This window comes from Natator depressus, chromosome 1 (genome assembly GCF_965152275.1).
Source record: "Natator depressus isolate rNatDep1 chromosome 1, rNatDep2.hap1, whole genome shotgun sequence".
Lineage (NCBI taxonomy): Eukaryota > Metazoa > Chordata > Testudines > Cheloniidae > Natator > Natator depressus.
In genome coordinates this window covers 48,054,073-48,067,677 of record NC_134234.1, presented here as the reverse complement: position 1 = coordinate 48,067,677, position 13,605 = coordinate 48,054,073, and the positions used below count along the sequence as shown (strand labels likewise).

Below are 13,605 nucleotides of genomic sequence, written 5' to 3'. Positions count from 1 at the left end.
TTTGTCTTAAAATCATAAACAGGAAGAAAAAATTATATATTACACATGAAGTATATTATATTTTTATAGAGTCCCACACCCATCCAGAATATACTCCTGAGTAATATAATAAATTTTCATAGGTGAAAAAGGCCCAGTTCAGCATGCACCTAACTTTGGGCATATGAGCAATGCCATTGATTTTCACAGGACTTCTCACATAATTAAAATTAGACATTTGCTTAATACCTTGCTAAATCAGGGCCAAAGGCATAAGCAGCAATGAATTAAGTATAAGTTTATTTTAAAATAAATCACTGAATTTGTGCAAAGATATATAAGCATTTTGAATCACTGCCTTTTAGTGTAAAGAACATTGGCATATAGATATTCAGAGAAAAAGCTCTGGATAACAATGATAAGCTAACCTCTCATGAACAAAGATGGAGCAAAACTTAAAATAGATGCAGAAAAGAGAAAATACCTCTAGAAATATATGCTAGTCTAGCCCAGCCGACTGAAACATTTGGTAGACTTAAGGGATATACTACAATCAACAGCAAAATGACAATGAATCCATTATGAAGCCAGACATAGCAGAATATTGTGTCTTTCATATTATGGAAGTGGGAACACATAATAGGTTGGTCGTTGGAAAAGAACAGAAATTATGTCCAACATTTAAGGAAACTTGTCTCTTTGAATTGTAAAAAATATTTTATAATTTCAAACTATTTATTTGTGTTAAAAATTATTTTTTTCCCAACATGAAGGCTACAGGACAACTGCACCAGTTTCTCTTCCTCCACAAGGTATCCGGTAACAAGAAATAGATGAATGTCATGCCCTTGTCTTTATGATACCAACTGCCACTGAAATATCCAGCAGTTTTACTTTGCAGCTGGTGCCACAGAAACGAGGCACTAATTTATTTCCACTGCTGCTCCTCTTTGGAATCTCTCAAAGAAGAAAAGATGAAAAGAAGAAAAGAAAAACAAAATGGATGAGAGATAAAAAGAAGGGCAATATATAGTAAATGTAATCAGGAAAAACAGGGTGAGAGAAAATGGGACAAATCAAAGAAAGGAAAACAAATTATGAAGATGAAGACACTAAAAATGAGGAGAGAGTACAAGAGAGGAGGCTTGCAGGAGATGTGAGGTACACATCAAAAATATGTGGGGCCTGATCTTTCCAACGGTACATACAGATTTCACACTGAATTCAATGACAGACTGGAGCGTGTAGACAGATTACTATTTTTGCACCAAAAAATAATTTTGTTATCACAATTAACGAGGAGGAAAGATGGTCTTATTAACTTCTCTTTTGCTGCACGTAGAAATTATCATCTACTTTCCATAAAGCTACTTGTTACAAACACAGATCAGTTCATGTGATCATTGTGACTCCTGAACAATGGCCAGATATGACAGCATACTCTATCACTTAGCATCATACAGTAGGGGGGCAGGGGTTGAACACATTGTGTGTCCATCCTAAACACTACCACAAACCAGACTGAAACTGGGACCTCTGTGGTTAGGGGGAAAAAATAAAATAAAAAGCAGTTCTACCAGGCAGACCAGAATATATGCTCAGTCAAGCCAGAAGGAATTGTGCTAAGCTTGTTGCAGACAAGAGCTTCCCTGGCAGTGTTGGCAAAACATGAGTCCATTAACTTTGCACATAAATAGCAATGTATATAATAGATACAGTGTTGTCCATGTAGATTAGATATGTTTTAGTAATTTAAGATTAACACAGTATTTCCATATGCTTGTGTCCATATGCTTGTGTCTGTTTCCCAAATGGTGGGGAAGGTTCTAGTGGGTTGCAGATCTAGTGTAAAGGGGAGACACTAGGAGGCATAAGGGGGTTGGAGAGCGAGCCTGCGCCATACTTACTCTGTAGTGGTGGCTTGACCCAGCTCCTGCTCTGGATGTTATGACCTGGCACATGGGGACACAGTGCCATTCACTCAAATTTGGCATGGCTGCCTCTCTGTCATGATAGGGGTCCAGCCAGGCCAAACCAGAGAGATGCTGTGATCCCATGCATTAGGTCACAACACCCAGAATGGGGAGACAGGCCCAATCCTATGAGACAGGAACTGCTGCTATAGGATGAATGAGGCTATCTTGCTCTCCAAATAATATTTTCTATGATCTCTTAATAGCTTTCAGTGTCATTTCAATTTTCTACAGAAAGTTAAAGGTTTAAAACTTAGGCCCCAACTCTGCAAACCACATATGTGCATCCTTAACTTTACTCACATTAGTCCCATTGACTTCACTGGAACTACTCATGATTAAATGTAAGCACACATATGTTTTCAGGATCAGAGCCATAAATAGTCAGTAAAACTCTGGGGAACTGTGGACTACTGAAAACTTTTCTATAAAGAGGTCACATGTACCTGTTTTCGCAGCATGCTAAGAAGAATCAATGTACCTATTAATTTCAACATGGAAGTTAAGAGTCAGTCATCAGTAGTTTAATGCTACAAAAGCAAAAAACTTTTCTACATTTTAACAAGATAAATGTGACAGATTAAACATATTTCCTGTTTTTTAGTGTCTGTGTACTACTTGTGTGCACAGTTATTGAAAAAGAAAAAGAGTCCAACTTTGCAACTCAAATTAGAAATGAGGGGATTTAATCTAGAATCCCCATTTTTAAAATCACATATTCTTTGATAATGTAAAGCCACACATATTTGAAGTTAAGCCCCAAATAGCTGAATTACTTTCAACTCAATTTTTCTAGAGCTCTAAAAATATTTCTAGGGCAAAGCAGCAGGTGAAACACCACTTACATACATACATACACACACACAAACTGAAAGAGAAAAAAACCTACGGTGTTATTCTATAATACAAATTTGCAACAATACACACCATCTACTTGCACATCTGAATTCAAATAGCATTATCTTACCTGAAGTTCCTGGATAGCAGATATAATAGATAGAAAAACAAATAAAAATCTATTTAAAATTACTGTATTAAAGATACCATATACTTAAACATTTGCCCTACAGTAATAAATAACGCTATCAGAAAAACTTTAGCTCTGTAATGCTACCGTTAAGTAAAAAATAAAAATAAAATAAAATACTATGTTATTGGTTTTTAAATCTTTATTAAATACCAAACAATCATATCTTGTGATCTGTGCATAATGCACCCAGCACTGACCGGTTTATAATATAATCTTTCCAAAATAGCTGTCTCCATTTGTGCTAGTCTGAGCTTTCCAACACTGTTTTATTCATGTTTATGAACACCAAATTTAGATTAGGTGTAAGTGGGCAAAGTTCCAATGAAGTCACTATAGTTCTCACCTCTTATGCAAGGCCTGAATTTGGCCCTTTATTTGTATTTGTTTAAGACACTGAATTGCATAATGATGTGAGGGTTCAATTACAGGAAATATATTATTGGGTTGCCTAATAATGTTGCTATACTTAAAAATAAATATATTTTCCCATTATAATTCCCTCTTTTCAGGCTTTCAAAGTTGAAAGTAATAACTCCAGTCTTGCTTAAATCTTGATATGCAAGTTCCAGATGTGGAGCAGTTTATCAAATAGTGAAGGGTTTTTTTACATCTGTATTTTTAGTTTTACTTTATGTAAAAATAGAGATGTTGGATACTTGATCCACAAGTACCATAAGACTGATTTTTTTTTTTAAGGTTTAGGAGCAAGTTTTGTCATTAGTAGTTCAATACTGGGATGGTCAAAACATATGGAAAACCACAGTAGAATCCTTTCCGGGATGAACTAAACACCCTATTAAGTTTTTCCTACTTATTGCTACATGTTTGGTATGGTCACTGGTTCAAGGGAAACTGCTCATGTGATTCCAGGGATGATATGGCCTTTATTCAATAACATGGACTAATCTCTTGTAGAGAGTTGGGAATGTTTATATTATCATTAATTAATTATTATTATTATAATGAACTGTAAAATGTTTGCCAAAATTTAACAATGCACAATCTGCTGAGTTTATGTTACATCCATCCCCCTCACCCTTCTATCCATATATTGACTAATTTAGGCCTCAATCCTAAAGTTAGGCACATACTTAAATCTTTGCGGGATCAGGGATTAAGACTATCAACTCTTTGGGGCAGGGACTTCACAGCACCTTGCACAATGAGGCGCCAACCTGGTTCTGGATCTGTAAGCATTACTTTAGCAGTGCTACTAATAGCAATAATAACAATTTTCTAATTGGTTTGCTGGTTTGTCTATATTTCTACTCTTTGCTCTCTGGCTCAATACTGAAGTTTTTTTCTCCATCTGATTTTAACTGCTGAAGGGAAAGAAGAAGCAATTCTCAAATCTCAGTCTGTGGGTGGAATCCTGCTTTCAAGATTCTCATGCCAATTTATCATCTGATAATTGATCAAATTATAATAAAATTATCTTGCATTGTAATATTTTGAATACATTTTTAAAGATGTATTTGTAATGACTGCAGCCAGTGTTTTTTTTTTCCACAAAGTTATTTGGCATAAATATTTTGTCCTTTATCATTATCTTTAACAGCTTTTGAACTCTATTGTAACAATCACAGACAAAAATTAATCTTGTAGATCTAGTCAGAACTAATTTAAAATTTTTCGTGCAAGCTATTCAGCTTAGCCATGAATGGACCTTGCAGATGATTTTGCTTTCCCACTCAATGGGAACTAAATTAACGTTTGTCTCTTTCTGTCTTCCAGAGATCAGCCTGGATGGATTGTTAAATTCTTGACTAATGATGCTAGGACTTCATTTCAGATAGTTCAAGAAAGAGCTGCTTTTATTTGTCAGATAGCTACATCCAGTGAGACATTAGTGCTTTCCTCCAAGAGGTCAAAGAGGGAAGTGCCATATCATACGGGTGCCTCTTTCCCCTATCATTCTACCTAATGAGGTCTGAAATTGAAATAACCGCATTTTAGAGAAAATGATTATGTAGGAAAATGCCTGTCATGAATGACAACAGTAAGGATGAGTGAAGCCTGGTAGGGAGAGTGACCCTATAATTTCAAGATCTGAGACGTAAAATGCTATTGGAAAAGATATCTTCTGCATGGACAGCACTAGAGATAATGGCAGAATTGGCTGGGGGCCTGGAATTTTTATTTTAAAAAGCTGTAAGTGAATTTTGTGCTTACGAAAGTGAGGGCTAACAGTATTGGCTTAAGAAGCCATATTACAGGCTGGCACTGTGAAAGCTTCCTCATACTACTCTGCCAATGCACCTCAATGCTTGCATGCCACCACTTTTGCATTTCCAGTTATGGGCCACTTTTGAGTAGAGGCTGCCAATCACATTAAATTGTGTGTGTGTGGGGGGGAGGGTTGTGTGGAGGTGCAGTGCCATTTAGGTTTGGCCTGGCCATCCCTGAGAGGCACTGTGACCCCGTGCACCAGGTTGCAACATTCAGAGTGGGGAGACAGGCTCAGCACTGTGGGACGGGAAATACCACTGGTGAGATGAGTGAGGGGTGCGTTCATTGTCCAACCACCCCTGGGGCCTCCTCTACTTATCTGGCTAAGGAAAGTGTATGTTTCCCTGGTTTTGCACCCTTGGTTTCATGATTTCTGTGAGTCCAACTGAACGCATGAACCCACACTAACGCTACTTCTGCTCCATCCCTTCATTCTCTCTTCTATCTCTCAATTAAAAAACGTAATCACAAGCATTATGACACCTGAGTTCACAATGGAGAAGTATGACTGCTGCTTGTAATACGGCTTGAAATGTGCAAGCAAGGGTGCTTGTCAGCTCTGCTGCACACACTTTTGTCTCGAGGCTATTAATGTTGAATCTGGGTCTCCACAGCGGTAGCAAGATGTGCTACCAGCTGAACTGTCAGGCTGGCCAAAGATCTTCATTTTAAATACTTGGAAATAGTTGACCAATAGTTTCTGAATTTTTAAATGGTAGCAACATTGTTAGACATGTACAATATTGGGTATGAATTTCTTGTCCCTTCCCATTCAAGTGGAAAGGATTATTCCCAGTTGGCACAAGTTTGCTCAAGGGTTAAATGGTTTAAAAAAACTAAAACAAAATAAAGAATAGAACAACCTTATCCCTCAACTGTATAATGTATATTTGATTGAAGTTCCCCTGAAGCATTTGTAATTAAAGGTGAACTGACAGGCTTTACCTGCCAAGTCCTGATCTCAAGCCTCAGGGTTCTGTTTTGCTCCTGCAAGAGCCATGAAATCATTGACGCCCAAGGCAGAGCAGAAACTGCATCCTTTTAAGTGCTCAAATGTTAGTGATTTCATCAACTGTTGCAGGAGTAACAGAACCCTGAGGGCTTGAATTCAGGTTTTGGCAAGTTATTGATGAAAGAACTGATTTTAAACTTTTTTGTTTTGTAATGTAATTTCTTAAAAGCTGCAGACATATTTTGTTAACAATTTGGGATCTTCAACAACTTGTGTTTCAAAGCTTTCAATTTCACTTTAAAGTTACAGAAACCTGATATTTGTGTTGCCATTAGAACTGCAGCTTTGCCTTTCAGTAGTAATTCTGCAGTGTGTATTAAAGTGGGTTCAGACAGGAAGGGTGTGGTAGCTTGCCAATGTTAAGCTACTGTCACAACACTGTGAACATTATAAATATGTTTATTGAAAATCAAATCTAGAGTCATATAGTTACATTTTTATGTTATAAAGAGTGAATTACTTAGTAATAAGAAGTGTTAAACTGTGTTTTAGCCAGAGATAAAACTTAAGCAAAGCCATTTCATAGAGAATATACTGTACCTCCCCATCTTCCAGTTCAACATCTAGGAAATCGAAGTCCCTAAAGACTCTGAACTGTTGTTCACTGTTTGAATCGTCCATGTTCTCTTGTTCCCTTGTTCCGTCTTCTGAAGACACCAAGCTTGTCTGGTGCTCAATCAGATCCAAATCACCACATGAAGAAAAAATTACCTACAATTCAAAAGATTTCTCTTTTGAGAAACTTTCCCCTTTGGTTGCTTGTTAGTAAAAGCTGAATTGGTTATTCAGAAGACTGTATTCCAGTACACACCTAATTCCTTTAGCTGGTATTTTTAGAACACGCTCTTTTACTATTTATGTTGGACAGGTGCCTTGAGATTAAATCTTGTACAAAGACACAACTTCATGCTGCAGGAACATGTCCAAGAATGTAACAGCTACCTCCTAATGGCTGCAGACTGATGTTGCCTAAATGTTTAGATACATTTATGGGAATGAAATTCAAAGAGCTCACTGCTGAAAGGACTGTCAAGGGGATGAGTTAATACTTTCACCAGAAAACCTCTAGTTAAACATGCTTAAGCATGTGGCGAGATTAGGAAACATAACACAGACTAATTTGTGCAGCAGTAGCTTTTCCTTTCCCACTGAACAATGTCTGCAGTTTAGATGAGAACAATTCATTCTGTGGGTTCCTGTTTTGTTCAAACTGAGAACACGTCCACAACATTACAGCAAGAGTGGCATAGTAATAATGTATCACAAAGTCCTCAAGATTTTTATATTGCTTTTAAAATGTTTAAGCATTATTTTAAAGAAAATAAATACAAATCTTTATCTTTGAAATTTAAAAAATCCCTCGATCAACCAAGAAAACTGGAATAGTCCACTATACATTCCACTGCATGAGACAATACTCATTTCCTTAAAGAGTAATGTTAGGATCATTATCTCATGGGATGATAAGGGTGCTAATCTTCATTGCTTTTTCTGTAATTAAATCTAGAAAGGAGCTAGACTGACAGTACTGGAGACGAAAATGTTCTATCCATAGAACAGGTAAAGCTTGGACAGTGATAGTGCCAGCAATCCAAGAACGCTCCACCGAACTGCTTCATAGCCTGTTCTGGAAGCACAGCCTCTAAAAGTGAGAGGACCATTTGTGCTGAGAAATGCAACATGTGCCAGATTGTGCTAACGACGATGATGGTTTTGTGACATGGAATAAATTAAAACACCTCTGAAATTCAGGGAGATGAAGTTCGTGATATTTAAAATTAAAGATACAAAAATAACAAAAGACGAAACAGACAACTCAGCAAGACTCACTGAAGGGTTTTTGCTCAGCCCCACATCTTGACCACACAGAGTAAGGACGTGTACCAGCTTTTCCTTTGTCCTTTTCTAGAAAAAACATTTTTAATTTTAGCATCATTCTTTATCCATTCTGTTGGAAACTAGAGGGATATGTTATTAGGAAAAACTATGATCAGAGACTCACTGGTTTGATGTTAAAGGAATTATTTTAGAGCAAGTATACATACAGGGAAATAGATAAAAGCAGTAGCTAATACTTTTTCCGTACTTAAAAAAATTTAAAAACTGGTCTATTCATGCCATTAGGCCCTAAACTAGTAAAGCACTAAAACATGTGTATAACTTCACTGGGACTACTCAAGATCTTGAAATAAAGCACATGCATAAGTTTTTACATTACACCAAATCTCCAATACGCTAAACAACAGCAATAAATAAATAAATATATTTTGTATGTTTTTACTTTAGCTGGCAGCTAACAAAATCCAATAGTGCAAAACAATGTCACATTCAGGAGCAATGCTGCAGGCATATTTTAATGAATAGGGGGCTCCATTATAGGAACTTAGTGGGAATTCTACCTGAGAATACTGAGGTCTTTTCCAGCTCACAGGAACGAGGACATTGGAATTAGAACCTGAGGAGGTTGAGGAAGTGCTTCGAGTGACAGCCATTGCCCTGGATTTACCATCTCGGCCAGCAGAACTCTGTAGCTCATCATATCGTCTCCCAATAACTGGAGTCTGAAATAATATAGAGAATAAAGCCGTATTATGTCGAATAATGTTAATGAGCTTATATAGGCACCTGTTAGCTCACTTTTAGATGAATGTCACTCTGAAGACAGGCATGCCCAAAATTTTACCTATTTTTTGTTTTTCTGTTTATGAGCCTCATGTAAATCTTTACATGTATATTTTCCACCATATATTCTTCACAGCTTCTCTACCCCCAACAATGCCAGCACCTCAGTATTCAGGAGCAGCTTACAGTAATAAATGAGTTTACCGAATGGGCAATGGAGAAAAGCAAATTTTGTTAAATAAACTTATTTCAGCTGCAGATTTCTCACAGGCTGTTGTTACAGAGGTTTTTCTGCAGGGTGCTGAGCACTCTGGCTCCGATCCAGCAGAGCACTTATGCACATACTGAAATGTTTTGCTGGATCAGGCCAGAGTGCTCAGAGAGCCAAGGACAGTAAGAGTGAGAAAACCTTTATGGAAAAATACTAAAAGTACATCCTTTTGTGGTAGTGTTTCCTTTATAAACCCTGTTTCTCAGTAGCTGTTGTAAGAATAAGTCTCCAATCCTGCATACACACACGTGATTAACTTTAATCAGGTGAGTAGTCTCATAAAGTTAAGTATGTACGTAAGTGTTTGCATGGTCAAAATGTCTCCTGTCAAAAGACTCCAGTCTGAAACTAGATAATATGGTTTTACTTAGGTAACATATTTTTGTACATTTTTAAAAAGAAGAGTTTATTATAATTTGTATTTAAATTAATCAAGTCAACAGCTATGTTATAAAGATGTGAAATGTAACATACACAGACATATATATATATACACATATAACATGGATATATATAACATGGGATTCCAAAGGAAAAACTCTTAAAACCTGGGGAAAATAATGACATATATATATATATGTCATTATTTTCCCCAGGTTTTAAGAGTTTTTCCTTTGGAATCCCATGTTCGGAAAAAATATGTTGAAACCAAAACCAAAAAGAGAGGTTGCTCTCCCTGTGCAGTAACTGTAGTTCTTCGAGATAGTGTGTCCCTATGGGTGCTCAGCTTCAGGTGTGTGTCCAGCCCATGAGCCTTCGACGGGAGATTTTCATTAGCAGTGTCTGTTCAGCCCGCGCATTCACTGTTGATATCCTTGTGCCCTGCATTGACACTATATCAGGCTGCGCGGGCAACCCACCCTTAGTTCTTTCTCCACTGCCAAGTCTCAAATGGAAACTCCAAAGCATAGGGGAAAGAGGGCTGGTAGTGGAGCACCTATAGGGGGACACATCCTGAAGAACTACAGTTACTGCAAAGGGTGAGTAACTTTCTCTTTCTTCTTCGAGTAGTGTCCCTAGGGGTGCTCCACTTCAGATGACTCCCAAGCAGTATCCCATCAGGGAGCTTCGGAGTCAAGTCCATTACTGAGGAAAGAACTGCATTGCCAATTGCTGCTTCAGATCTGGAGGCACTGACTAAAGCACAGTGTCTGGAGAAGAAATGTACCAAAGACTGTGTAGTAACTGACAAGCCGTTGGGGGGTGGGGGAGGGGGAGAGAGAAGAGTGCTGGTAGCAAGCTATAATACACTCCAAAATCCATTTTAATAACCTTTGGGTATAAACTGCAGAGCCTTTTGACCTGTCTGCAAATGAAATGTACAATCTAAGGAATGATTTAGTCCTACGTAGATAGAAGGATAATGCCCTTCTGACATCTAGAGTATGGAGTACAGTCTCCACGTTGGACTTGTGCAGTTTCAGAAAAAAAACTGTCACGTAAGTGATCTGATTCAATGAAATTCAGAAGACACTTTAGGAAGAAACCTGGGACATGGCCATAAGGAAACCTTATCCTTGTAGAAAACTGTGAAAGGAGGTTCTGCCATTAAGGCCCCAATCTCTTCAACTCTGTGGGCTGAGGTAATAGTTACTAGGAAGGTTGTTTCCATAGACAAATTTGATAAGGAGAAGATCACTACCCATTCAAAGGAAGGCTTCCTGAGACTTTTAAGAATCAGATTAAAGTCCCAAACAGGGGTAGGGCTTTTCAGCAGCGGAAAGAAATTTCCCAGGCCTTTCATGAACCTTACGTTTGCAGGGTGAGAAAACAGGGAGAACTTTTCAATAATGGTATGAAAAGCTGTTAGGGCTGCCCGATGAATTTTGGGAGAACTAAGTGACAGCCCTGTTTTCCTGAACTGAAAAGCAACAACAAGCAGAAGTGGGCCAGATTGCTGGACAGTGTCCTGGAGTTCACACCAGTGACTAAATTTTCTCCACTTCTGAAGTATTTCTAGTAGAATCTTTCCTGCTGTTTAATAATATGTACTGTACTTCTGCAGAACAGGATGACTCTAGCCCCACAAACCATCGAGGAGCCACGCCTTGAGGCAGAGAAGGCTCAGACTGGGATGCAGCAGTCAACTGGGATAGGAGTGGAGGAGTGATTGGGAGATGTATTGGTGGACAGAGAGCTAGGTGGAACAGGTAAGGAAACCACGCTTGCCTTGACCATGTTGTGGCTATTAGAATGACTCTGATCCCATCCTGTATGATTTTTTTCACCACTCTGAGGATCAAAAGCATCTGGGGAAAAGCATAAAACAGCTTCCCCATTCCAAGGGAATAGGAAGGTGTTCCCAGGGAATAGCAACCTAACCTTCCCCTTCAACAAAATATGTGGCATTTTTTATTCCTAGTTGTTGCAAAATGGGCCACTTCTGGTAATCCTCAAATCTGAAAAATGCTGACCAGAACTTGGGGATTCAGCTCCCAGTTGTAGTCTTGGGGAAAATACCTGCTGAGAGCATCAGCCGTAACATTTTGTCTGACCGGAAAATACATTGCAAAATTCCCATGTGATGTTTTATGTACCAGCTCCATAACCTTATTGCTTCAGCACAGAGGGAAGGGGAATCTCCCTCCTCCACGCTGACTGATATAGAACACACAGGCCACGTTGTCCATCATGACCCTCGTGGATCTGTGCCTGATGAGAGGCAGAAAATGAAGCCACCCATTTCTGACCGCTGTGAGCTCCAGCAGATTGATATTGAGGGAGGTTTCCTGGGGTCATCATTTTCCCTGTACTGTGAGAGCATCCATGGTTATGGTTACAGAAAAGGAACCCCTGCCCCTACATTGTGATGAACATTTCACCAGTCTAGGGAATGCTTTACCTGCTGGAGAAGTGACACCTGCTTGTCTAGGATGTGTTTGTTTGGTGAATAAACTGATGAGCCGCACAGATGATCCATGCCTGCTGATGCGGGGGCGGAGGGGCACAATCCCAGAACAGCTCGAGTTACGACCCCCTGGCAAGGAGCAGCTCCTCCATGCTGCTCCCAGCTGTTCCTTTGCTCCTGCCTCTCTCTGCCTGGCACAGTTCATCGGCTCAGCTGCTCCGCAGGGAGGGGGCCCAGCCCACCATATGACTGAGCAATCTGGGGGGGCACATGCCCCCAACGTGTTGCCCCTACTGCTAGAAATAGCAACGATGTAACCTCATATGTTCGGACACAAAGGTACAAGCTGCCACGTAATCAAGGAATTGAAGAAAGTTTCTGACTCAAGTCTGAGGGCTCTTTTGAATAGTTCTGACAAGCTTTGATAATGTTACAAACTTGCCCATGGGAAGGAAGGCCTTGGCTACTAAAGAGCCAGGGATGGCCCTATAAATTGTATGTTCTGAATGGGGGTCAGTGTGGATTTTTCCACATTCATCTATAGGCCCAAATCTAAGAACAGGGAAAGTGTTTTTGCATGGCAGATGACACCTCGTGGCATGACTGATCCTTGGAGCGGCCATTGAGGTATGGGAATACTGTGATCATCTGATGACGCAAGTAAGCAACCACCAACAGACCCTTTGAAAACACTCTTGGATCCGAGGAGAGGCCAAACAGGAGCACCCGACACTGAAAATTATCCTGGCCTACGAAAAAATGCAGGAACCTTCTGTGGGACAGGTGTACTGTTATATAGAAGTATGTGTCTTAAAGGTCAAGGGCTGAAAACCAATCCATTGATTTTAGAGAAGGAATTATAGCTGCCAGAGTCACCATTCTGAACTTCTGAGACTTTATGAATTTGTTTAGGCGTCTGAGATCTAAGATTGGTCTCCACCCTCTGTTTTTCTATGGTCTGAGGAAATACCTCAGAGAGAAAGCTCTCCCCCTGTGCTGAGCAGGAACCGGTTCAACTGCTCCTAACCAAAGAAGGGAATTTAATTCCTGTCTTAACAGGGAGTCATAAGAGGGGGTCCCTATAGATGGATGGGGAAGGGGAACAAGGAGGTGGGAGGGCAGTAAAATGGATTGTATAGCCCAATGTTATCACTTCTGTCACGCTGTCTGGAGTGGCTCATGACCGAGAGTGCCAATCTCATCGTAGACTGTCAAAAGCAGGGCAGACACCCCAAACTGGTGGTATATTCTATAATTAGATTTCACCAAGCCAGGAACAAATGTGAACTCCTAGATCACTGTAAGAGTCTTACCTTGGAGTCACAGACAGTTCCAATGGGCACTCCAGTCTATCTTGCCACCCAAGCAAGCTGGACTTAGTGATACATATCACTTACACAAACAATCAAAAAATATTCAGGTTGCTCTCAGTCCCAAGAAATCAGTCACTCAGGCTGAAGTGGTTGAAAAGGAACTGAGGGTGGTTTGTCCATGCAGCCTAATATAGCCTTGGTGTGAGGCACAAGAATATCAATGGCGCATATGTGGGCTGAAGAGATGCTACTAATGAAAATCTCCTATCAAAGGTGTTCATGCACCTTAAGTGAAGCACCCAGAGGCACACTACTGAAAGAAGAACAT

The 13,605-nt window shown here is 39.5% G+C and overlaps 1 protein-coding gene across 4 annotated transcripts in view; it reads right to left on the bottom strand.

Annotated features, from left to right (window-relative positions):
* The window catches only part of FRY (FRY microtubule binding protein), a 323,193-nt gene that overhangs the window by 48,308 nt on the left and 261,280 nt on the right, over window positions 1–13,605 (bottom strand). For all 4 annotated transcript variants that reach the window (XM_074959329.1, XM_074959318.1, XM_074959340.1 and 1 more), the window contains exons 49-51: window positions 8,623–8,784; window positions 8,054–8,128; window positions 6,764–6,934 (exon numbers count right to left, since the gene is read on the bottom strand). In XM_074959329.1, the coding sequence (XP_074815430.1) occupies window positions 6,764–6,934; window positions 8,054–8,128; window positions 8,623–8,784 (408 nt within the window). The remainder of the gene's footprint in view (window positions 1–6,763; window positions 6,935–8,053; window positions 8,129–8,622; window positions 8,785–13,605) is intronic.